The sequence below is a fragment of the Malus domestica genome, chromosome 06 (assembly GCF_042453785.1).
Source record: "Malus domestica chromosome 06, GDT2T_hap1".
Classification (NCBI taxonomy): domain Eukaryota; kingdom Viridiplantae; phylum Streptophyta; class Magnoliopsida; order Rosales; family Rosaceae; genus Malus; species Malus domestica.
In genome coordinates, this window is record NC_091666.1 from 30,495,397 (window position 1) to 30,523,055 (window position 27,659).

The 27,659-nt window shown below is 36.1% G+C and overlaps 1 protein-coding gene and 1 pseudogene across 1 annotated transcript; both read left to right on the forward strand.

Annotated features, from left to right (window-relative positions):
• The first annotated feature begins 2,759 nt into the window (after positions 1-2,759).
• LOC103438135 (transcription factor bHLH162-like) lies at positions 2,760-6,444 on the forward strand (annotated as a pseudogene).
• Positions 6,445-22,246: 15,802 nt separating this feature from the next.
• On the forward strand, positions 22,247-26,672 carry LOC103437740 (serine/threonine-protein kinase 52-like). Its single transcript, XM_008376236.4, has 6 exons — positions 22,247-22,972; positions 23,848-23,969; positions 25,107-25,303; positions 25,440-25,614; positions 25,897-26,031; positions 26,126-26,672. Exons 1-6 carry the CDS (start codon positions 22,618-22,620, stop codon positions 26,330-26,332), a joined length of 1,191 nt encoding a protein of 396 aa, XP_008374458.1. The 5' UTR covers positions 22,247-22,617; the 3' UTR covers positions 26,333-26,672.
• Positions 26,673-27,659: the final 987 nt, after the last annotated feature.

A 27,659-nucleotide genomic window follows, 5' to 3' on the forward strand; every position in this document is an offset into this window, starting at 1 on the left:
ACAACATCACGACTGGTAAAGATTTGGTGAGTGGTGAGGTTATACAGTTTGTAGGCTTTCTGACCAATGGGATATCCTATAAAAATGCACTTGTGGGCATGAGGAGAAAATTTGTGAGTAACATTGACGATAGTGGCAAAAGCAAGGCAACCAAAGACTTTAAGGTGTGAAAAAGTAGGAGGTTTAGAATATAAACGTTCAAAAGGCGTTTTCTTGGAAAGAATGGGTGTGGGAAGACGGTTAATGAGATGAACGGCTGTGAGTACACATTCACCCCAAAAATGGAGAGGAAGATTAGCTTGAAAACGCAAGGCACGGGCGGTTTCAAGTATATGTCGATGCTTGCGTTCTACGACCCCATTTTGTTGAGGCGAATAAACGCAAGAATGTTGGTAAATCACTCCATGATCTTTAAAGAAATCACGAAGGGAAAAAAATTCCCCACCATTGTCAACACGGATTTGACGAATAGAAGTATTGAATTGAGTTTTGACAAAAGAAAAAAAATTCTTAAGAATAGATTGTGTTTCATTTTTGTGTTGCATAAGGAAAATCCATGTGAAGCGAGAATAATCGTCTACAATGGTTAAAAAATACTTGGCTCGAGAAGTAGATGCAACTTTAAAGGGTCCCTAGATATCACAATGAATCAAAACAAAGGGTTTATTAGAAGAAATAGAATTAACATTAAAAGGTAATCGATGTTGCTTGGCTAAAGGACAAATATCACAAGCATTATTAGATGCAAAAAGGAAATGTAACAATTGTTTGGACATGAAATCTAAACGAGGGGCTAACAAGTGACCCAAACGCCGATGCCATAGCTCCGTAGGTGAAAGCACAAGGTTGCAGAATCGCCGAGGATGCTGAGGCCGCGCAAGAGCCAAGGCTACCAAGTAGTACAGCCCGCCTCTTCGCTTACCCAAACCAATCACTGTCCTTGTCGTTAGGTCCTGCATAACACACCAAGAAGGAAAAAATGTTACTGAACAATGTGATCCACTCGTAATACGACTTACTGACATCAAATCTACTTTAAAGGTAGGCACACATAGCACATCTTGCAATCTAAAAGTAGAACTCAAAGGAATGTGACCAATGGAAAGTATGTGGGCTTTCTCTCCACTGGGTAACAAAACATGAGACATTTGCTCATTTTTAACACCATTAGTAAGCAATTCTGGTGAGGAAGTGATATGATCCTTTGCACCACTATCGATTATCCATCGATGGAGATGCAAAGAGGGATTCAACAAACCTGTCTTAGCGGTATTGGCCTGTGGTTGTTCATCACTGCCCTGACCATTCATGATGTGAAGAATCTATTGGAACTGGGCATCAGAAAGCCCAGACATGACTGACTGCATCTCCTCTTTGGTGGCTGCATTTTTCGTGACATGATTCGTCGAGGAAGAACCCCGCTCCTTCTTAAGACGATGGTTCCCTTTCTGTGGTTTAACCTTATGCAAACGATGGCCTGGTGGATACCCATGGAGTTGATAGTAGGTATCAATGGTATGGTAATCTTGATCGCAATGAGTACAATGCAAAGGTTTGCGATTAGAAGACTTTGAACCACTTTGACGCACAACCATGGATGCTGTGCCAGTAGTGACTCGAGAAGAGGCAAGGCTTCTTTGCTTCTCCTCTTGGGAAATTGATGCATAGGCTTGACGAACAGTTGGAAGAGGGTTCATCAACAGAAGCTACCCTCGAACAGCACTATAGGAGTCATTAAGTCCCATGAGAAACTGCATCAACTTGTTCCTCTCATTTTGTGCTCCACAAGTGCAAGAAATGGAATCACTGTAGGACGACAACTCATCCCATAAGCTTTTCATCTTCGTGTAATATGCAGCAATAGAGAGTTGATCTTGTGTAAGCGAAGAAATGTCCCGTTATAGTTGAAAAATTCGAGGAGCATTACTTTGACAATAGCGCTCGCGCAATTCCTCCCAAATTGCATGAGCGTCAGTCATATAAAGGATACTGTCAGCAATATCCGAGTCAATGGAATTAATAATCCATGCTACAATCATGTCGTTGCATCTCTGCCATGAAGCGTGATCGTCCGGCTTGGTCTTGACAGAAGGTTGCATGACAGTGCCATTAAGAAAGCCAAGTTTGTTTTTGGCACTGAAAGAGATCTTCATAGCACGAGACCAAGTTGAATAATTATCTCCATTCAAGGGCTTCGAAACCAGCATCATGGCTGGATGATCAGAATGATGAATAAAAAAGGGTTGGAAACATTAGCCTTTGTATCGGAATTGTTTCCAGAAACAACGTCGGTGGCCATGGCAAACAACGGAAAAGAATATGCGAAAATAACAGAGAAAAAAGGCAGCGGAAGGAACTAGGTTTTCAGCCTAGCTCTCGATACCATGTAAAAAGGTGCAAAGAATATTTTGCAAAAGATTAATTACTTCAATTGCTACTAAGAGACTTTATACAAAGAGAGATCTTGCCGAAGAAGTAACCTAGCCTACATTCTAGGTTTTACAAATATTCACAAATCAATTACAAACAATTTACAAAATAGTTTCCTAAAACTAAGCCAAGATATCAGGAATGATATCATTGACTTCTCAACACCCTCTCCCTTAATTAATTTGCTCTTTATTTCTTGCTTTTCTTGCTTGCTTGGATTTTGGGTTTTGCGGCTTTGTTTCTTTTTAGAGAGAGAGAGGATGAAGTGTAGTAGTGAGTTTTCTTCCAAACCGGACAGGAAGACAGTGGAGAGAAACAGAAGAATTCAAATGAAAAGTCTCTGCTTCAAGCTTGCTTCACTTGTCCCTCCCCAACACTTAAAAACCACCAACTCCAAGGTAAATATAGATCATTGGGAAATTTTATTATATAGTACTACTATAAGTTCAATATATATATTATTCAACTATATGTATATAGTACTAATATACGTTCAAATATATATAAGCACAGTACTAACATATATGTTAAAAAAATATTATATGTAATTAATTTACCTATATGTAAATTTATGATTAGCAAATAATATATATTTTGTAGGTAAATTAATAATGAATCAAATAACATTCTTTTATTTTGTAGGTAACTTATTTTTCATATATTATTACATATATTTGACACATTTTATTATTATAAGATATATGTACAAATAATAGGTAAATTAGATTCAAATCAAATAACATTGCTTTATTTTGTAAGTAAATTAATTTTGAATCAAATAGCATTCTTTTGTTATGTAGATATTTTATTTTGTATGTATCAATATCATATATATTTGGCACATTTTATTATTATATGTACAAATAATAGGTAAATTAGTATTAAAAAAATAATATTGTTTTATTATATAGGTAAATTAGTTTGCATGTATTTTGCATATATTGTCACATCCCGGCCCGAGCCCCTACCACATCCCGGGCTTGACTCCACCATAGCACGATATTGTCCGCTTTGGGCCCAGACCACGCCCTCACGGTTTTGTTTTCGGGAACTCACACGAGAATTTCCCAGTGGGTCACCTATCCTGGGAATGCTCTCGCCCGAACTCGCTTAACTTCGGAGTTCCGATGGAACCCGAAGCCAGTAAGCTCCCAAAAGGCCTCGTGCTAGGTAGAGATGGGAATATACATAAAAGGCTTACAGGATCCCCTCCCATAGGCAATGTGGGATGTTACATATATGGGTTTGTTATTATGTAGGTATATTATTTTTCATGTATTTTACATATGTTGGGTATATTATTTTTCTTTTTTTAAACAATCTAACATTTTAAAAATTTAATATTAGGTGCACTATTTGAATTAAATGTTTTTTTTTGTAGGTAAATTATTTTGCCTAAATTTTACATATATTAGGCATTTATATATGTGTGTGTGTGTGTGTGAAATAATTTACCTATATTAATATGTAAAATATAATTTTATTGACTTAATTAAGCATGTATAATAACATACTAGACATGTTTTATGTTATTATATATTAGGCAATGAATTTATAACAGTAATTTTTTTTTTCTTTCTAAAATCATTCATTCTCCCTTACCATCCATATGCATGGCATTAATTATGTACATCAACATTCAAATAGGGTTTATCAAAAAAAACAAAAAACAAAAAAAAAATCAAATAGGGGTATTTTAGGCATCCGAATTTTTTTAAATGTGTGAAGTCAAATATAGTTAATGAATTTGCTGATGTGGAATCTAGTCAATGAGTTTTATTCAAATAAAAAACTTATGTCGGGTTTAATGCGGAGAAAATTAAGTTTTAGGGGTTAAAGTCATATTTTCAGTTTTTTGTTTTTTTGTTTTTTTTTTGTTTTATCTGTACACCTAGCTTAAAATTTAGATATAAATTGTGTATTTTACTCTATGTTATTTTGGTTACAAATTAGGGTTTGGTTATTGTAAAAGGAGGTAGAGATCAGAAACAGTCAATTAATATATATAAAAGTAAAACCATAAACGGGACGGAAATGAAAATGAAGATTGTGTATTGTGACAAGATTAGTTACAAGGAAATGAATTGTGTGTCAGAGAGAGAGGGAGTAGCGGCACATGTATGTATTAGGTTTTTTTTCTTTCCAAAACGTATGTATTAGTTAAGTAAGTCAAATTGACATTCCTAGTCCAACTTAGATTCAGTTGTATAAATATACTTTAGCTTTCTATATAATTGATTGATCTGGTGAAATATACGAATATTGGAGCTTTCGATTTCCGTCGTTCTCTCAAGAGTTTTACCCTATTTTTGGTTTTCTTCATATTGTTCTACAGGGACCATCAATGGAGGGACTGCTTCTTAGTTTTTGGGTTGGAATAAAATTTCCCTACATTATTTAGGACATGTTAGTTTGTTAGTCTGAATTCAATAATCTAGTAATGTAACATATCAAATATTTAGGATGAGAGAACGCTACTCCTTAACTAAATATATTTCAATAAAAATCAAATTTCATTATCGGCTTTATTAATTGCAATATGCCTTTCTCCCATTGATCAGGATACCGTGTCACAGCAAAATCAGCTTGATACTGCGGCATCCTATATAAAGCAACTGAGAGAGAGAATAGAGAATTTGAAGGAGAGGAAGGAGAAAGCAATGTGGTCACAATTAGGCAGTTCTAATTCTGACGTTGGTGCTATTGCTGCCGAAAATGCCGTAATGACGGGATCAAGATTACCAGTTCTTGAATTAAGAGACTCGGGTTCCTGCATAGAAGTTATGCTGATTAGTGGGTTGAATAAGAACTTCATGTTTTATGAAGTCATCCGTGTTCTTGAGGAACAAGGCTGAAGTTGTCAGCGCTAGCTTTTTCACTGTAGGCGATAAAGTTTTCCACTCGATGCATGCTCAGGTACTAAAACAATCATCCGAGAAGCTAATATCGTCTAATCCTTTATTTTGATCTTAAAAAAAATGTACTAAAACAATTAAGGTCATTATGAAATGGACTTATCAATTTTATTTTGGCATAATCGGATAAATGGTCCCCGTGGTTACAAGGTATTCAGAAGATAGCCTCTGTGGTAAAAAAATTCGGATTTAAACCCCTGTGGTCTAAGTCTGTTAGGATTTACGCCCGAAATTAGAACTTCTGTCATTCCTCCGTTAGTAGCTTGTAGGTGGGTCTCACAGGTAAGACTAAGGTGGTCATTTCATCATTTCCATTTCATCTCTTCCATTGATCTCCTTTCAGAACGATCATGATGGCCACAACCGCACCGCCAAACTTGTTGTCGATGTCTCCTCTTCCTCGCCACGAAAACAAATCAAAATCTTTCAGACCCTCAAATGGTTACACATCTTCCTCAAACCCTCTTCAAAAACCCCTATGTTATCTCCAAATTCGGGCCTTTCTCGTGCCCAATTTTGTGTCTCCGACTCTCTGGCCACACCCGCCATCACCGGAGTTGCGGACAAGAACGCCAAGATTAACAAGTAATGCGAAATGGGTAATCTGAAATCCGCCATGGAAATGGTGTCGGGGGCTCAAAAATCCAAGCTTGACTTGGAGGCTTACTGCTCAGTTGTGGAGCTATGTGCTGGAATGATGTCGCTGCAAGACGGAAAAAGGGTTCACTCAATTGTCTGTGACAATGGTGTGGAAGCTAATGGGAAACTGGGTGCAAAATTTGTGTTTATGTATGTAAGGGATGAAATGGAAATGATGAAATGATCATCTTAGTGTTACCCGTGAGACCCACTTGCAAGCTATTAATGAAGGTATGACAGAAGTTCTAATTTCGGACATAAATCCTAACAGACTTGGACCACAGGGGTTTAAATCCGAATTTTTTTACCACAGAGGTTATCTTCCGAATACCTTATGACCATGGAGACCATTTATCTGATTAGACCTTTTATTTTTTATGCTTCTTTGTAGGTCAAAATTTCTAGAGATGGAGTAGACAATTCAACGGTATGGCAGAGACTACAGGATTTGTTGTACTGAGTAGCTAGCTTTACCTCTTGAAAACTGAAGATTTATAAATAATGTTTTAGCAACTGCATCATGAAAGAGCTCCGGAAGGAGAGGCTTAATTAGGATATAGAAACTGATGTTCCCTGTTTCCTGGGCGAGCCATTGAGTTAATAATTAACGAATCTATTAATATATACAGATGTGATCTGGTGTTAACTTTTTGTTTATTGTCCCTTTTCTAAATTGGTCTCAAAGTATTGATTCTTAACCATCTTTTTAGAAAATAATTAGATAATTTCATGTTTATACACAAGATTACACATAGAGGGTGTTGAATCCTTAATGATGCTACAACAGCATAATATTCTCTCTCATGGAATAAGGATTAATTAATGATCATAAACAAGTTTCAAACTCGCATCTATATATCGTCATTGCCTTACATTAATAGAGGAAGTGAAGGTTAGGGTTTTGAGAGGAGGAACGTGGTTGGAGACAATGGCGTAGCCACCCACAAGGCTAAGGTGGGTTGTAGCCCAGCGAGGTTTTCTGTAAGAGTAGTACTATCTATGCACTCATTTTTACTTCTCATATACCCTTCTCGATTTTCGGTTGTTCAAATTGAATGAGTTGGAGATGATCATTGACAGATAATTAATAAGGCTATGTTGGAAGTACAAATGGGTTTGCGAATATAACTATTTTTTTGTAAAATCATGTTTATAGCTTACCCAATTTCAATAGAGATTATTATTTAATGTATATTTTATAGAGGTTAGGTAATAAATAATACGTTTTATGCTAAAAATTATAAATTAATTCTATCTCCAGCCCCTCTTTATCATATTCTTTAAAGAAAAAGACCATTTACCCTATGTAATTTAGCCTTTGTGCTTTTTACTCAAGAAAAGAAAAATAATTTCTTTAAATCCATAATTAAATCCTTATCTCCGCAATTCCTTAATTTCCGTTGCGATTTTCCAATAAATGTCACATTTGGTACTTTCTTAATCTCTATATTTACTTATTCTTGATTTAATTAGTAGGTTAATTATTTATATGGTCCATGAATTTATCGGTTAGGGTTATGATTTTGAGAATAGTTTATATTATATTGTTGTTCTTTTGTATTGATTATTATATAAGTTTATATAAGCAAAAAATAAACATATGATTTTATAGTACTATTTTTAATTAGCCCATCCAAAGAAAAAATCCTAGCTCCACCCTTGGTTGGAGAGAAGAAAGGCGAGCTAGGGTTTTGGGTTTGTGCAGCAGAGAGGCAAACCTATACCATTTAGAAATAGGGAACTTTAACGAAAAGCACCCGGTACTGTTCACTTTAACGAAAAACCACATTTTTATACTAAAAAGTCAATCCTGGTACTATTCACTTTACCCTTTATTTTGTCCTTATCATTAAAACTCAAAGTTTTCAAGCCCTTTTCATTAGTTTTCCTTTAGAAATATGTGTAACCGTGGTGCAAACGTCCATTATCTATAAACAAAGGGAGCACCCAAAATGGTGAAGCATTCAAATACCATATATTGTCTGTCCCTCATGAATTCAAAATTTGCAATTGAATTAAAAAGAGTTAGCCAAAGGCGAATTTGAACCATATTATTGCTAGCTCATTGTAAGGCTTAACCTACTCCCCCACCCTCATAGTGTAGATAATATCGCTTGTTAAAAAAAATAAAAATTCAACACACGTTGATTTTGATGATTTAAACTTTAAAAATTTAGGAAAAAAATAACAAAAATAGAAAACCCCCATTAGTGGGTGGTTTATGATTTGTGACATCCTTTCCCAAGATTTATCGTATTTTATTATCAGTAGTAGTGAAATTATCAAAATGCCCCTGAGATGCCACGTAGGCCTTCCACGTGGAACTCAATTTTCCTTTCACTTTTCCAGTCTTATTTTACTATTTTCAAATAGTACTTATTTTTACGAACACGTGGTTGCAGACGGAACTCAATTCGGAGTTATAACGAACAAGTTATGTTCGAAACTGTGTAAAAATACGTACTTAAGGCAAATCCTAAACTTGGAAATTTCCCACATGCAACGCACATCCTTGTTGGAACATTATTGAGTGTTGAGTGGGTCTTCGTGCAATGGGTGGACCCTTGCAATTCTTATTTCCTAGATAAAAACTCACCTAATTCTAAACATCCAAATAAAATCCAAATTTGAAAAAGATTGCCAAGTAGAAAAGTAATTGACCTATTATTACAAAGGTCGTAGCTTTCGAAACAAAGGTCGTAGCTTGCCCAAATGTATATCCTTTTTTGGCACCCTCAACACCTTCTCTACATCGGCCAGCTCTCGCCCAGGCAGTTTGATGGTGCCTTGGGTCACTGCATGAAAAAAAATGTTAGAAGCAAGTAGAAATCACAACAAATAGCAAACAATGCGAACAATGGATGCATTACAACCTACAGTCTAGAAATGAGTAGGAACACATCGCTCAGGTGTGACACCCCTAGCATGCTCTTAATCCTTATAAAGAAGGCACCAACGGTTTTTCCAAGTACAGTACGCCTTTTTCTTACCAAAGACAATACGCTCCCTCTCACTTCGACACGCACACTCGGCATAACCAGTGCATAACTTCACTGGACACATCTTATAGCAATAGCACCACTGATGGAAGGAAGGCTCACATAACCCACACTTCATCCAAATAATATAAAACCCGATCAAGGTCTCCCAAAAACCAGGGTTGAGTTGCCCAGGTGCATATCCAATGAGAGATAGCCTATGTTGCAACTATGGGTGCAAGGGTAGCTTCACCCCTAATAAATTCACTAGTATTTGGGTGTAGAACATGACGTGACCCTTGGGCAGCTCAGTGAGCAATTCTTCATAACGCACCAAGCACATTCCTACACTACAGGGTATGCTACATGACTGCCTTAGGGCATCAAGTTGTTCTTCGCTATCTAACAAGTTTTTATCTAAATGGTCCGTTGGGAACTCAGAGCGAAAGATGAGTATTACGTCAAGAGCAATCCCCTCACCCACCGACATGAATGAGGAAGAACCAATATTGGCTAAGGTTACATCCTTCAACCTACACTCCTCACTTATCCCTTCATCGGAAGCCTCGGGAGAAAAACGTGTAATGCATGTTTGACGATTATGAAGATCATCCAATGTTTCTTCTGTACAAGACTCTAACAAAGGCCCTAAAGAATCTGACATTGCAGGCTCAAACCTAGAGCTAGAGCTAGGGAAAGCCTCATCACTAGAACCTCCAAGCTCTGACATCTATAACAAATAGAAACAAACTCTATCACAACGTGAAAGATCGAAACCTAAGAAGTTCCTAGGGCATGAAACAAAGCTCAACCAGTTCATCATGTTCTTAGCTAAATGCATGAATACTCAAACAATTCAACAAGAATGAAAGCATTTAATCTAATGGAGAAGACTACCAACCTGAAAATGGTGCCAAGCACTGCCAGAATCACTCCCAACTAGAGAGCACTTTGTCTTCAAAAATCACTACAAAATGAGCAAATGAAGGCAATGTAAAGAGTGGAAACTTATCCTTCTTATATAGTTCAACATGGCCAAAGAAATTCAAAATTTAAATTCAAACCATGAGAAAACCCCACATGGAAAGTCTTCAAACTTCCACACAAGCCAGGGAGTTTCAAATTCCAAATTTCCAGTTTCCCAAAAAAAAAAACAAATAAACAAAAAAAAAGGAGTTTTAACGAAATACCCGCGGTACTGTTCACTTTAATGAAAAACCACATTTTTATACTAAAAAGTCAAACCTAGTACTATTCACTTTACCCTTTATTTTGTCCTTATCGTTAAAACTCAAAGTTTTCAAGCCCTTTTCATTAGTTTTCCTAAAAAAAAAAGGGAAACACAACAACTTCATCAATGGAGGGCAACTACAATTCTTAAAAGCTTCACACACTCTTGATCAAGATAGTGTGAAGCAAAACCCATTTATGGTGCCAACAAATATTCATCAATAGAGGGCAACCACAATTCTCAAAAGCTTCACACACTCTTGATCAAGATAGTGTGAAGCAAAACCAATTTATGGTGCCCAACAAAGCTTCAACAAATGTAGGGCAACTATAAATGTCAAAAGTTTCACACACTCTTGATCGAGATAGTGTGAAGCAAAACCAATTTATGGTGATCAACAAAAAGCTTCACTTACAAAGCTTGAACATAAAAGCTTCACCTACAAAGCTTCAACCACAAAGCTTCACCTACAAAGCTTGAACATAAAAGTTTCCCCTACAAAGCTTCAACTACAAAGCTTCACCTACAAAGCCCCAACATAAAAGCTTCACATACAAAGCTTCAACCACAAAGCTTCAACTATCCAAGCTAGGTGCCCAAACAAAAACCTACAACCAAAAACCTACAATCAATAAACCCACACCCATTACACTACAACATACAATAAACTAAAAAATCACAAAACCCAAGATTCTCTTGAATATGTACAATAACACATGTTTAAACATAAACGATTTTTGTTTACATCCACAAGGTCCCTATCATAAACAGACATTCATGTCCTATTAACATTGTTGATGCACAAAATCAATGGGGATTTTGCTACAACAGAAAGTGTTAAGTTTGTAACCTTTGCTAGATTGCTCCGGTCACAAGTGTGGATAAATATGCAAATGGATAGAGACAGAGAAGCAAACGCAAGATGTACGTGGTTCACCCAGATTGGTTACGTCCACAGAGTAGAGGAGTTCTCATTAATTGTGAAGGGTTTACACAAGTACATAGGTTCAAGCTCTCCTTTTGTGAGTACTAGTGAATGATTTAGTACAAATGACATTAGGAAATATTGTGGGAGAATGATCTCCTTTTATAGAAGAGAGTTTCTAGCTTTGTTCTTACATTGACACATGTCGTGTTATGATTAGCTTTTGATGTTAACACATGTCACGCTATGATTGGCTTCTGATGTCAACACGTGTCGCGCTGTGATTGGCCTCCTGGTTGGAGGGAAACTCTTCTGGGTCTTTAACGGTATAACGTTGACCGGTGCTTAGTAGTTTCGGGATTGATCAAGTATGGTATAAACAAACATGATAGCTCCTTTTTTAATATTATTATTCCTATGTATGTGATATTGCATACCACTACCAGAAAACGTGATATCACACATACTTCTATTATATATATATATATATATATATGATTTCAAACAGATTATAATAGATTAAAAACAAGTCAAAATTCCAAGTTCAATGGTGGACAAAAATACAAGAAATTCACCAATAGTGAAGGTGCTACAAAAACTTAAATCTTCTCTAGACTTTTAAACCTCAACAGCGACAAGGGTAAGCTTCCAAGCACCAAACCCCTTCACAGTCACGACAAAACCTAATTTTCAGGAACAAACCCAGACATTCTGTTATCCGCAAAGCCCTGCTACCCAAACTCTCGAAGCTTGTAGATCACAAATGGCACCCAAGTCAGCCACATACGAAGGCCTTTTGCAACTCACAACCTTCCTCTGAACTTCTGCGACCTACAAAAGCTTCAACAACAGTCTAATCAACAACCCCTTGTCTGGAAAAACTCACGAAAAAGATAAGAGCATCTTTATCTTCTTTTTCAACTCATTGTTTATTACTTTAATATTATGTTGACTAAAAGCATATCACATACACACCATTTTAATCCATTAAACACATGGGTAGGCTGATCACATTCACCTAAAACCCTATTTAATCCATACACCCACTACACCATTTATATTACTATTGTTATTATTACATGACAATTGCTAATCACGTGGCATAGACTGATCACATCACATACCTGATTCTCACAATTATTATTTTATTTGACAAAACCAGTTCTATGACTTGTCTTCTTGTTAAATAAAATGCCGATACACAAATAAATTATTATTTTATAATTTTTACTAATGTTCTATTGATATAACAGTTTTATCATGGGACATGGCAACCGTACCACATACATTCTATGGAACCAAAATTATTGATCGATGAGCCATGTGCTTATTTTGACAACTGGGCTACTAGCAAGACACCTCATTCGGCAATTCTTCTGGCCTGAAGAGTTGGGGGACTTCCACTATATGCTACTACACCATGGTACTCGATAGTTTTGTGACTACTCAATGACTTAGATCTTTGACTTAGATCTTTCAAGTCCCCAACCGAGAAGCTTTCCTTTCTCAGGAAATTAAGGGAGCACTGTGGCAACCTAAAGGCTTCACCCAGAAAGCTTCAACATACAAGCTTTAACAAAAAAAAAATTCAAAAGCTTAGTGAAGTATGCCTTAGTGTATTTAACACAATACATTGAATGAAAAAAAAGCTTATTCATTGATATCTTCGATAAATTACAGCTATGTGCATACACATGAATCAAAACAAACAAACAGGAATGAGTCTTCACAAAAGTTGTTCATGAGAAGCCTCAGGACTCGGCAAAGCCCCAAAAAGAGAAGGCACCAGAGAGTGATTATTTGGAGCCTCAGCACTAGGCAAAACCCTAGAAAGATGAGGCACCAGAGGTTGATCATTTGGAGCTTCAATACGTGGTAATGCTCTAAAAGACTGAGGCAATAAATGCCTTTGGAACAAACCCACAAACCTTTGGTGATCACTTAAAATCTAACTCTCGGATTCCTGCAGCCGGTCAAGCTTCATATTCATGCTCGTGGAGTAGTTATGTGCAAGTGTGTGCAACTATCTATTTTCATGCTTGAGCCCTCTAATTTCTTGTTTGAGACTTGCCACCTCAATCGTCAATGATTCAACTTGGCGGGTTCGAGCGAGTAAGCGCTGACCCATATTGGATACAGAACCCGTGCATTGAACACTAAGAGACAGAGAATCCTGAACAGCCAACACATTGGACCGTTTGGAAAATATCATGTTATCTTTGGGAGTGAGAAGATTCTTGGCCACCACCATAGCAGTAATGTCATTCTTCATCACAGAGTCCCCAACGGTAAGAGGACCAGTAGGGGATAAGAAGGATACGTACCATATGTTGTCTTGAGGAGACATGGATGCCTCTTCCACAACATTCAAGTCAAAACGACGGTCAAATGGGCAAGCCATTTCAGAAATGATGAAGGAAAAATAAGGTCCAATAAATCTCAGAAGTACAAAAGTAGGGGGAAATTTCTATGAGCAGTAACTTTCTGAATGTACTTCCTGAACACAATTGGTGCCCTAATAAAAGAAAGGGCAATAGTACTGCTTGTTCAAAAATTAAAGAGGCACCGCTCTCTGAATTTTGAGAGTCAGATTTCCCTGGATAAAACTTGTCTGCAATCTACATACGTTGCAGCCTTCCGGATACCACGGGTAACTTTGCCAAATATCTCTGACAAAGTTAAGACACGTGAATTTTGAAGGTCCAGCTACCATACTATTACCCACCAGGGTAAAGGAACAACACCACTACTTGCTAATTAGAAAATCCCTAGATGTGTCGACCTCCGTCCTCTGTGGTCAAGCATACTTACGAGTATACCTAATTTTTCCTCATCTCCAAGATTGCGTCTTCAACAGATTTGCTTGTTCAAAAATCGAAGAGGCAACGCTCTCTGAATTTCGAGAGCCAGATCTTCAACAGGGTTGTTTGTTCAAAAATCGAAGAAGCATCATTCTCCGAATTTTGAGAGCCAAATTTCCCTGAATAAAAGTTGTCTGCAACCTTTACACGCAACATCAGCTTTTTGGATACCATGGGTAATTTTGTCAAAGATCCCTAACAAAGTTAAAACGCGTAAATCTCGCAGCTCCCACTACATCGTTATGACCAAGAAGGGTAAAGGAACAACATTACTACTTGCTGTTGGGAAAATCCTTACATATGTCGACCTTCATTATCAATTGCCAGGCAGACCTGCAAAAATGCCCAACCCTTCCTTACATTCGAGAGGGAACTCCCAACAAAACCTCTCGAAATACTCAGCTATTTTTCCCACCGATAATACCTCTGCAAACAAGTCACACTAAAGCAAGAGCATCTCATATCATCAGGGTCAAAAGCAAGAGTATCCAATATCATGTTTTTTCCTTATCTTTTCCTTTGCCCTTGCTCTTACATGCAAGACAAGGAGAAAGAAAACAATCAGTCGGAACCTAAAATCAAACTTCCAATTTGGAACAAATTACCCGGAACCTTTGTCTGGTTGCTTACCTAGCATTACTCTCGAGTACTCATCCTCAACTGTTGTCAAGGTCACAAATTCCTTAGGCAAATACCTCGGAACCATTCAAATGCAAATGTTACTCACCATTTATGCTATGCAAAAGATTGAAGTAGAGGGTTTAATGATGAGCTGGAACATGTCACTACAGCACAACGCCTTTCTTGCAGAACTGTATAATCCAGACGGATGAGTTTAAGTCAAATCCAAACTCGGCACCGCCGCCTTATTTGAATAGCTCGAGAAGCTTCAACAACTTTTTGCTGGCACTGTCGTCGAAGAGCAAAGTCTCACCATACCACATCCACTACTTTGTCAACAACAAAAGTATCACATGTCATCAGGGTCGAACGTACTCTAGATTTGACGGACTTGTTTTGACCCTCAAATTCTTGAGTCAGCTCACTTCTTTGAAGGAAACTAGAAAACCCTCCAACCTAGTTCAAGAATAAGCCCGTGGAAAGTCAACAAGTACAACAAAACACGTGCCGATTCATCCGTTGCTCCTTCAAAAGCAAAAGTATCTCATATCATCTATTCTCCCTGTCATTTTCTTTGTCTTTGTTGCTGCTTGCAAAACAAGGAAAAGGAGAACAATCAGCCATAACCCGAAATAAACTTCCGATCTAAGACTAATTACTAAGAACTCTAATTGCTTACCTTGTCTGTCACCTCTTTCGACAAATCTCCTAGCTCAGCAACTTGGGAGACTTCTACTATATGGTTTGTATAACACTTGACCAAGCCCAAAACTACAAGTAAGCTTCAAGTGAAAATGATGCATTACCTTGTGCATCAACATTAGTTAAAGATACTACTCCTGGATGAAGGACAAGTACCTCCAAAGAAGATGCCACATCTGCCTAGGGGAAAACTAAAGAGCATACCACTTCTACTTATGGGACAAAGGCAAGTGAAAATGATACCACATTTCGGTACTTAGAAGTTTCGTGATTACTCAGTGCCTTGGATCTTACAAGTCCCCAACCAAAGAGCTTTCCTTACTCAGGAACTTAGGGGAGCATTGTTTGTACCATACTTGACCAATCCTAAAACTATTGAGCATCAGTCAGCATTATACCGTCAAGGACCCACAAGAATTTCCTTACAACCATGAGGCCAATCACAACATGACACATGTCAACATTAGAGGCCAATCACAGCACGACACATATCAATGTCAGAATAAAGCTAGAAACTTTCTTCTATAAAAGTAGATCATTCTCCTACAATAATCCTTAATGTTATTTGTACAATACTTCTCTTTAGAACTCACTTCTGAGGAGATTGAACCTATGTTTTAGTGTAAACCCTTCACTATTAATGAGAACTCCTCCACTCCGTGGACATAGCCAATCTGGGTGAACCACGTACATTTTGTGTTTGCTTCCCTATCTCTCCCTTCACATACTTATCCTTACTAGTAACCGAAGCAACCAAGCGAAGGTCACAAACTTGATATTTTCTGTTGTACCAAAGTTCTCGCTGATTTTGTGCATCAACAGCTTTTATATATTATGACGTGACATGCCATGTTTAGCTTTACAAATAGACTTTTCGTACACTTTATGTTTTTAATATTATTTGTGAGCATAAACTTGTGACATGACATCCTTGCGTTTTATCTGCTCATTATTACATGTTTGCACAATGTCTCTTAGTTATTTGTATTGTCCTGGGCTAAGGACCAGTTTCACATGTAGTTCATATGCACCATTTACATTTGCTTTGGATCTAGAGTTAGGTGTCAGTTTGTCCTTTGTATTGATGTGTTAGACTCGTATGTGATGCGACTAGCGCAACTCACGTGATGTAGTACTAGAATGTAAAACCTACACCCAGCCTGTTCCATTGTCTTAATACCTCTGCAATGGACTTGTATGCCTACATAAATTAATGAGCATTGATTTCTTATGATATCGATTTGAGATTTATTGTTGAGGAAACTTATTATTGTACCCTACATCTTTTACAAAACTTTATTTTCAGACCCACTCACCCTTATTTTTGCCCTTCCAGGATGTTAGTGGTAGAGGATTTCGTGACAACGAGGATTGTTGGCAAAAGCTGTTACATAGGAGACTTCTCTTTTCAGTGTAAATGTCATTACTCTTCTTTTATTGCAATTTATCTATGCTTTGACATCACTTGTGTGATATGGATTCAATCCCCACTCACATGCGCACTCTAAATTAGTCACTTTTAGGTTTTAATTTATTCACATTTTTCACATCATTACACTTTATGGCTTCGTCACCTTCGGGTGTCCAAGTGGACATTCCCGATCAGGGTGTGTCATGATTGATTTCCAATCTATTTTCCAATATATTTTTTAATAAAATATATAAATAAATAACCTAAATTTGCTAGTTTATTTTGTAAAAAAGAAAAAACAAAAACTTAATTTAATGTACAAAAGAAGTGAGTGACAAGATGTTAGTATATAATTAAGCAAGACTAGATTTAGTAGGATTCTAGCAGCGATACTTACGACCAAATTTTAGTAGGGAGAGAGAAACAAACACAGAACCTCGAGTGCCAAAGTAATTTTTTTTAACTACTTGAACTACAAACCCCTTACATACCCCCATATAATACTTGAAAACGATATTATATTGGGGTTTATGTCTCCCACTGTTTTTTTTTTTTAATCTAAGACAACAATTATGGCGTGCTTAATGTGACCTCAACATGAGGTGATAATTAACGAATTTCTCATGCTCTTGATTTAATTTTCCATACAACCAATCACTTTAGAACCCTGCTTAGTTACAAGCCCACTACAAAGCTCGACATCTCCCACTATTATTAATTTTTTTCTAGTTATAAAGTTTATGTATAACTAATCTGTTTTAATGTGCTAAATAATCATATGAAAAAGTGTTTATTTCCCTGTCTACCATTAGGTTTAGTTTTTCTGCAACTATTTTTATTATGGGGTAGACTCCTGATTTAGTGCATGTATTATCACTTGAGTGAAAATTAGGCTCCTAAATTATTATTATTTTTGTAAAATAAGTCACTAAATTCAATAAAATTGCTAATTTCATCCCTACTATCTTATTCAAAATTATTTTATCCAATTTTTCATCAACTTAACCCACATGATACATTCTAGAGGGTAATACCCTCATTTTCTTGCTTATACGCCACTAACGCCTAATTTACTCTCAAAAGTTAACTTCATACACAATATCTTTGAGAAAACAAAGTCCTTGGACTCATGTAAAACTACCAATCGACTCTTCAAAATGTAACACATGCTAGTCATGTGACTTAAATTAACGAAAAATTAAATAGAATAGCTTAGTGTAAGGATTAAATTTTTCGTATAAATAATTTAGGGACCTAATTTTCACTCAGTCAATCATTTAAAAAGTAAATCGGCAGTTCACCCTTTATTTTATATATATATATATATATATATAGTTTTGTACGTGTAAGTGTAAACACCTCAGCTGCATTCCTGATTTGTAGAGAAAAATTACAGATGTCCAATATAACCCGAACACTTTATTTTCCAAATTTTTTTGAGAAAAAAATGATAAATGAAGTGTTTATCCTTTATTATATAAAAATGTGAAAATAATAATGAAATTCTGACACACGTTTCAGCTGTCAGCAAATTCTTCACTTATCTCTCGAATATCTACTGAGAGTCAAATTTAACAACAAATAATTTTGCTTCAGTAAGATATATATATTTATAGTTAGTCTTCTATATAGTTTAAAATTTTTCTTTCTTACTATTGTTTCTCCATTACGATTTGTCTACGAGTTAAAATTAGGCACGGATCTTCTTTGTAATCCTGTACCCAAGTAGACAAACTTTTGTAGAATCAAAACATATGTAAACCTACTTTCCACTGTCCCAATGGCTGACTGTCTAAGTTGGACATGCAAAACCAGTAGTACGTACGGCAGCATGAGTGTTGAATAGTTGGGCAAATTTTGGATATGAGAGTCAAATCATATAACACGCTTAGCTTCAGGATTTTTTTTTTTTTTTTAAATTTAACGAAAAGTATCTGATACTATTTACTTTAACAAAAAATCATATTTTTAATTTAAAAAATCAATTCTGGTACTATTCATTTATAACACATTTTTGTCATTTTCATTAAAACTCGAAGTTTTTATGTCATTTTTATTAATTTTCCTTCTTTTCTTTTTTCAGCTAACCAATGCATGCGAAATTTGAATTATTAGTTCTTGTTATTTTCGTTAAAACTCAAAGTGCTTCCCAAACAAAGAAAACAACTTCATTCTTGCCCGAGTGATTTGAATTGGGTTATACGACAACGTATATTTGAAAAGAAAACATTAAGTTTAATATACATATATGTGTAAAATATACTTGTACGGACCAAATGGCTACAGAGTTTAATTGTTTATCAAAAAAAAAAAAATAGCGCGGTGACGCTAAAGAGTGGATACATACTTTGAGTCGTGGACAATGTGAGATTTTTTAGTATGATCGAAATACGGGATGGTACGTAGGATATGTGTATTAAAAAGTTAATAACTTAAAAAAATAAAATTTATCACTACTTATATAAAAACAAGAGGTGTACCATTTATATTCCGATCACAATGAAAAATTTCTTGTGGACGAGGATTTAAACCAAAGCTAGGGTCAACCTTCACAAATACTCCTTCCATGACGTTTGGAAACTAAATGTGACACCATTAACCACACCATTTTGGCTTTTATTTTTATTTTTATGTTATGTTTACTTATATTGATATTGATATATCTATCGATAATTCTATAAATTTACATATCGATGGATATATCGATATCAATATTCGGTTGCCTTCGACAGGAATTATAGAAATTTGCAATGGGGGTGGGGGTGGGTATATCAACTCATTTAGATTTAGTCGAAATTAGAGAGAAATCTCTCCAAAAAAAATCAAAAGTTCGAAATATGCAATGAGTTTGATCAAATTTTTTCCATATCAACCTTAATCTTTGAATATTTCGACGGAACTATCAATAATTTTGTGGATATTTTAACACTGATTTGATAGCAAATCTGTGGTCGTTGGAGATGCATCCACATTGGATCACTGCTGAAAATACCAAAGGCAAGAACAAAAATATATCTACAAATTATATGGTCCCTTTTGGAGATATCATCCTTCAATGTTATGTCGTAATCACTCTTTCAAGCGAAAGCTTGATATTATTGAGGATCTAAGGTTGGTAAATCTCTGCTTTTTATATCAGAAATCTGCCAGACCACACCGTCCATGTTATATATGCCTCACAAAATTAGCGTTGCTACAAGCTTCTAGATATGCTACAATCACAATTTTTTTTTTTTTTGTCAAATAGTAGATTTATTAGATTAGAGTATTTTCAAAGAAGAAGTCAAACTCAATATACTAAATTTCAATTTGATGGCTGACTTGATAATTTGACATATTGTCAAAATTTTACTTCCACCCGATATGCCAAATTTTATTGTTTTATTTATGTTTTTTTTTAACAAAAATAATAAAGTTGGGTTGTTGTTGGTTAATAATAAAATAATACTTAAATATGCTAGCATTTAAGGTAAGGTAAGTGGAATGTCTTTGGAAATAGCAAAAACTATATTTGAAGGTACTGTCAATTTTGACATCACTCTATCCATGTCAACTTAGCCTTCTTTTCCATGTCATCTTTGATATTTCAATTGGAGTAAATGGTACGTCATTTGTTACTGTTATATGTCTATATGGCATTTTTGACATCTCCTTTGGAGATGACCTTAGATGTTAGATTAAAGAGTCGACATGGTTCAAACTCACGTCGTGGTGTAAGCCAAACGCTCATCTCTACCACTATAATAAAATGCCACTGCGATGCAAGGACAACATAATTATACATAACTAAATATTTAGTTATTTGAGCCTTCCGTTCTGCAGTTCAGTGGCACTCACCTTCTCTTAGATAGGATATTATAAGTTGAATTCCATGAATTATGAGTCTAAAATTTAATTATGACCAATACATTGTGTGGTTTAACTTAAAGTTTCGTTCTCCAATGCCATTCAATTATAAACATTAAAAAAAAATTAATTCTTTGCAACCTAATGGGCTGGGCTGAGTCAATCTACTGACATCCAATTCATTGCTCGTGCTGCTCTGTTACTATGTGAACCCTAAAGCACTGCAAGGTCTACAATGAGGCCCAGTCCCACTTAGTAGAATGGCAAGCCACAGCCCATTGTGGAGGCTATCAATTTTGACAAGACAAAATTCACTTACTCTGGAATTTTTTCCGTAATTATAAAAATTTAATTTTTTATTGTGATTATTTTAGGTTTCTTTTAATATATGCATTTTACCAAAAATGTTGTATCAGATTAATTTAAGAAGTCATATTTCTACACTATTTTTGTTTTAACAACAAAATAATAAGAAATAACAAAGCTCCTTATAAACACATAAACAAATCACTTGTTAAGCGGCACTGAATTTTCACTTTGTTGAAAGATGTTCTTAATTCAAACCTCATAAACCGCTATTGTTAATTCAAGAACAAAATCGAGACCTCCCATGTATTGTATTTTTGTGTCATCTAATCCACTCGTAAAAGGAAAAGCCGCATACGATCCATCCTACGCAAGTACCCTTCCCATTTAGGACACGGTTCTAATCATGTTTGGTCTTTAGCTTTTGGATTAGTACCAATTGGTGATGGTGGTGGCCCAACTTCAATGAGTTCATGAACACGTAACCACTCTGAATCCAACTTCTCTACGTTTTTTGGATTTTGATATTTGTGATCTTCCAAAGCGAAAGCGTCAAACGAACGAGAGATTTTTCAATTTATCGTGATATCATGTGTCATAATATAAGTAAATAGATACTTGAAAAGGAAAAAAATTCAACCACTTACATTGTGATACTTGATATACCAGACCGTGTTCCGACACATCAAAAAAATTTCTCCAAACAAACAAGTAAACGACGCCTAATTGGAAAAATCAATTTGAATATAAAAGACGAACAAGCAGGTTGGTTCGAAATCGCCAATAGAAACTTTCACCTTCAGTTTTATTATGTTTCTTTTTTGGTGATGACCTTATAAACTTTATGTTAATTGATCACATCACGGATTCATACGTTCACATAATTTAAATTATGAAATATTAATATTTTAGTTATTTTTAGCCGCCTTCTGAATTCTAATCCAAATTTTCTAGCATTCTCAAGAAAAAATAACATGTATCATTTTAAATTGCGATGTAACATATGTCATTTTAAGTCGTTACATCAAACAAGCTTCTAATATCATTACTAATTCATAACAAAACAAAATTGGTGTTGATAATGTGTATGTTCTCTTAAACTCAAGTTTGAAATTCTTACTCAGTAGATTAGAGCAATTTTTTTTTTTTAAAAACAAGCAATATAAAAAGAGGAAAAAACGCAAGCCCAAACTTGAATCACAAACTCTTTGCAAAGATAGCGGGTCGTGGCCACGATTTTTTTTTTTTTTGAACAAATGATATTATATACACTAAAGGAATGGAGTAGTAAGCTCCTCCCAATGAGATAGCGATAATGTAATTCAAATTTATCTTTGATAAGTATCAAACCTATAACTGTAGTACAAATGGCAAGACTTTTGTTAACTTATCAACAAAAATAAAAATAAATAGGTGTAAATAAAAAGATAGGAGTTGGGAGAGAGGAAGGGGAGGTTGGGACCTGGGGAAGGAGACCAGAGTGGGTCAGAAGACTCAGAAGCACACGTTGATTGTAGGCAACACCATGTGCTCACATGTCACATGCCACTCTTCTTATTCATTCATTTCATTTCTTACCCCCTCCCCTCCCCTTTGCTCTCCTTCCTCCTCCTCCACAGCCCCCCTCTCTCTCTCATAGTCACAGTCAATACTCATCATTTCCTAGTCAAAACACAAAACAAAACGGAACCCAACTCGTTCAATTTCTGAGCTTCTGAGGGTGAAAAAACCAGAAGCTGAAGCAAGAAAAAAATGAAGGAAAGCTCAGATGGGTTTGTGAGGGCAGATCAGATTGATCTGAAGAGCTTGGATGAGCAGCTGGAAAGGCATCTCAACAGGGTCTTGACTTTGGAGAAGAACAAGATCATGAGAGACCCTGAAACCAATTCCAACAGCATCCACCTCACCACTACCTCCAACTCCAATTCAACCGCTACCACAACCCCCACGACCACCACCTCCACTTCCTCCATGACCCTCTCCATCCCCAGGCGCCACCGCCAGGAGTGGGAGATCGACCCCTCCAAGCTCCTCATCAAGTCTGTCATTGCTCGTGGCACCTTCGGCACCGTCCACCGTGGCATCTACGACGGTCAAGATGTCGCCGGTAATCCCGTCCTGTCATTTTAGCTCATCTTTCATTTGGGTCCTTTAGAAGTTGTCGAGTTCCTCACTTTTGTGACTTTCTCCCCAAAAATTCAATCTTTTTCTTTCAATTTTCGATACCCCTTTCTTACAATGTTATCTTTTTGTTGTATCTATTTTCTGCAGTGTATTATGGATGTTTTTAGCAAAACCCATTTGGTTTTTTACTTTACTTTAATTGAATTTTGGGAGATAATTGAAGATCTTTGTTAATTTCCACTTTGGGTTTTCTACTGTAAAATGTAGTTTAAACACAAAAGTAAGGTTGATTATGGTGTTGTCTTGCAATTATTCACTTTGTTTAGTCAGTTTAAATGTTGGATTAGTTGAACTTTGTGGTTGATCTTGCAAGTCACTACAAGTTTCTTACTTTATAGTTTATATACATTTAGGTATTATATACATATGTGTGTGGCAAAATTCCAAATGCACATATTCAATGGACTGCAATGAAGGTTGCCGATTGTCCACTGTAATTGTACTTTTATGGAGTCCGTGACTCTTACACGGGTTTGTGTTGAATTTTCTGTTGAGAGCAACTTGGATAATGTTGCTGTATTCCTGACTTTCATGTGAGTTCCCCACCTGTTAGTTGAAACTTATTCAACAACCAAATAGGAAAAATGTTCATCCATACGTATTTATGTTAGCGAAACTCCTTATTTGTCAACACATTATTGTAGTTGCTGTTGTCATCATCTTCTAATCCAACCAAATTATGACCTTTTCGGTTCTTTGTATTCTTCTCTTCCTTTTTTCGTTTTGTTGGTTCGTGATGATACACAATCGGGTTGCAAATTTTACCCTTATAATGAAGGCTCCATTTTTTAATGCCAGTTAAATTGCTTGACTGGGGTGAAGAGGGTCACAGGACAGACTCCGAGATTGCTTCTCTAAGGGCAGCTTTTACTCAAGAAGTTGCTGTCTGGCATAAACTAGATCATCCTAATGTTACTAAGGTAACTTTCCACCTCTCTTTTTTAAGAATTTTCGGACGTGTCATTTGGATTTGATCGATTCTTCTAACTTTTATGAATATCAAAACCCGAATGTGTTTGTTTTAAGAAAACCTCTAGCATATGCAACACTAAGGACATTCACTATGTCACTTCACTAGGGTTGGTTTTTCTGCGGTTATCCATAGGGCGTCCACTGACCATGCAAAGGTTTCTAACTTCCTAGTTATACAATTGTTCTCTAGTCAGCGTACCATTATCCTCCTTGATTTATCATGGCCTAAGGTTGCAACCGTACCTGAGACAGTTGCCTTCCTTTTCTTTGGTATCCTTCAGTTGCATCTCTCACCACCTGAGTGAGGTAGAAGCATTAGAGCCTGTTTGGTACTGTACTTGAATCTAATTTTTTAAACTCAAAAGCACTTTTCAAGTTTTAGGCCTTAAAAACTTGTTTAGTATGACTATTTTCAAAAACTAAACTCAAGACTAACTCAAAAATATAGTCTATTCTCTAAAAACATAAAAAGTGAGTTTTTAGAGTTTTTAAACTTAAACCCACTCATTTCTTTTCTCTCTCTCTCCTCCCGTCTCACTCCAAATCTATCTCTCTCTTTTCTTCTTTCTTTATCCTTTTTTTTTTTACCTTTTTCGTCTCTCCTCCAATCCAATCAAGTTTAAGTCATAAGATTTAAAAATTTTAAATAGCAAACTAATTAAGTTTTTGAGTCTTAAAGAAAATTGTTTTCAAGAAATGTTCTTAAGAAATGTTTTGAGAAATGATAAAAATTTCAAATATGATACCAAACAGGCTCTTAGTTTTTGTATCATGAATTTTCAGAATTTACTTAGCAATATCAGGTAGCAAATAAGTTAAGCGATGACTTTTTAAATATCTGCACAGTAGTGAATACATGCTACATTTTCTTTTGTCCGGACGTCATACATACGACAATTTTCTATGCTATTTAACAGGCTATAAGAAGTTCAAAACTTTAATGCTGCTTCAGTACATTAAATGCGCGCATAAAATATTTGTGATTATCTTTTGATTTCCAGAAATATGATACACATTGCTATTGCTTTCTAGTAGTTTTTATTATAGATTGAATCTCGCTAATCTTCTGGTCTGTTGATGTCCAGTTTATTGGGGCAACAATGGGTTCATCAGATCTACAAATACAGACAGAAAATGGTCAAATTGGCATGCCAACAAATATCTGTTGTGTCGTTGTAGAATATCTTCCTGGGGGTGCTCTAAAATCGTACCTCATAAAGAATAGGAGAAGGAAGTTAGCTTTTAAAGTCGTTGTCCAGCTGGCACTAGATCTTGCTAGAGGGTATCCCTTTTCAGTTCTTATGCTACTATTAATTTCCTTTTTCTTAGAGCATTGTAATTTAGTAGATAAAGAGTGAGCTTCAGGCTGCGTTATTGTCAAGCCAAGCACTTAGACTTACTTGTGCTGTATTTTATAGGTTGAGCTACTTACACTCACAGAAGATTGTCCACAGAGATGTAAAGACAGAGAACATGCTTCTGGACAAGACTCGTGCGGTCAAGATTGCTGATTTTGGTGTTGCTCGTGTTGAAGCTTCAAATCCCAATGACATGACTGGGGAGACTGGCACACTAGGTTACATGGCTCCTGAGGTATTTGGTCTACTTTAGTTGCTAAAATTATTCTGGCTACGACTTCACCACCTTACCAGCTACGTTTCTTGAATCTTAGGGAGTCGGTATTCACATGTGTATGCGCATGTAGTTTTAATACGATTCTCTTATTGCATGAAAATGAAACTCTGGCATTTCCAAACCCTGTTTCGCTTGACATAACGGGGGCAGTTTTGCTAATATTTATGCTGAGATAGGAAGCATACAATAAAAGAATTGTTTACTGGATGCTTAATGACTTGCCATATGGATGGGTGACAGGTCCTCAATGGCAACCCGTATAACAGGAAATGTGATGTGTACAGTTTCGGCATCTGTTTATGGGAAATATATTGCTGTGATATGCCATATCCTGACCTTAGTTTCTCGGAAGTGACTTCAGCTGTGGTTCGCCAGGTTAACCATTCTCCTATCTCAACCATACGCCCAAGTTGTCATTTTTGTGTTGCTTGAAATTAATCCTTTTATTTACGCCTCTTGGCAATTACAGAATTTGAGACCGGAGATACCAAGATGTTGTCCAAGTGCGCTTGCAAACGTAATGAAGCGATGCTGGGATGCGAATCCAGACAAGCGGCCTGAGATGGATGAGGTAGTCACAATGTTGGAGGCGATCGACACATCGAAAGGCGGAGGTATGATCCCTCAAGATCAGTCTCAGGGCTGTCTTTGCTTTCGAAAGAAAAGAGGACCGTGAAGATTTATTCATTGAAAGACCAATTGGGATATGATTGTTTTTAAGATCAAAAGAGTCCAATTTGTACTTAAGATAGCAAACAGAAGAAAAGATATCTGGAAAATCAAAAGGAGATGAACAGAAAGGTGGTGGAAGGTAATGGCTTCCGGGTATACATTGACGAGCAATGCTATTTCTCTTATTATCTTGGAGGATGTAAAGCTTTTATTTAATATTGTTCCCATTTTTTTTTCCTTTTCCTTAAACGAATGTGTATTAATTTGACTGGCACTACCAGCTTCTTGTAAGATCCATTATATACTAGTTATATTGTCATGAATTTATGATTAAATTAACCATATTTCTGTATCTATTTAATTTGATTGACATTGTGTATGATAGACATTCTTCGAGACCCTCGCAAAGCCGGGAACTTTGTTTGTGGATGCAAATTTCCCTCCCTCTTCTTCTTTGGCGAAAATGCACCTGCAAAATAATAACATCTAAGATCAAGGCCAAGAGAAGTTAGCTTTTTGGTGGAGAAATTGGACTATATATAGGGGTGTGGCCGGCCCTATTTGGAGAATAAGGACCGGTCACTTATGGTGGTATTTTGAATATAATTGCAAGATATTATGTGAAATAATATCTTACAATTAATTTGGTAATTAATCCTAAATTGAATAGGAAAATTGAGAGTTATCTTTTGAGTGAAGATTTGACGAGGAATGATGAGAGGGATTTAAATAAATACCATCTTTGACTCTTTCTTGATTGAGTCTTGTTCACTTGAGGTTGCCTTTAGTTTCTGGTGTGTACTCTTTTGATGAATTATTTTGGTAATTGACTGCAGGAAAGTGTTCGTCCCAAAAAAAAAACAAAGAAAAAAAATCAGCACAGTGAATTGAGAAATAGATCTTTTTATATAACCAACATTGCAAATTACAATTTACAATTCAAAATTTGAGAACAAATAAAGGAATAAATGAATAAAAAGCTCAAGAATTAGTTGGTCCTACAAAAAGATAAAGAATATTGAAGCAAGAAGCTCCCTAATCCCTATCATTTCTTCTAAATATCAGAGAGTTGGAACTTGTTTTATTGGTTTTTCTTCCTCTTCCCAATTGGTGGTCTGGTAGTAGGTTGCATATAGAATGAACTGCACCAGGCCAGACAATGATCCCAAACTCATGTTTTTCAAGCCAAGCCCACCCGGATACTTCGGAAGGCAGACTTAGCTTCATTTAAGCAAGTTGACTTTACTTTTGGATTGAGTGGAGCTCCAGACGAAATTCTTATTCAACCTGTCAAGTTGATCACAAATGATAGGTGGTAACTTCACTATCTG

Excerpts from the sequence above, each read along its gene's own strand:
- LOC103437740 (XM_008376236.4), top strand. The coding sequence starts at position 22,618 with ATGAAGGAAAGCTCAGATGGGTTTGTGAGGGCAGATCAGATTGATCTG. Across the intron at positions 23,970-25,106 it reads ATCATCCTAATGTTACTAAG|TTTATTGGGGCAACAATGGG; the intron begins GTAACTTTCCAC and ends GTTGATGTCCAG. Across the intron at positions 26,032-26,125 it reads CTTCAGCTGTGGTTCGCCAG|AATTTGAGACCGGAGATACC; the intron begins GTTAACCATTCT and ends TGGCAATTACAG.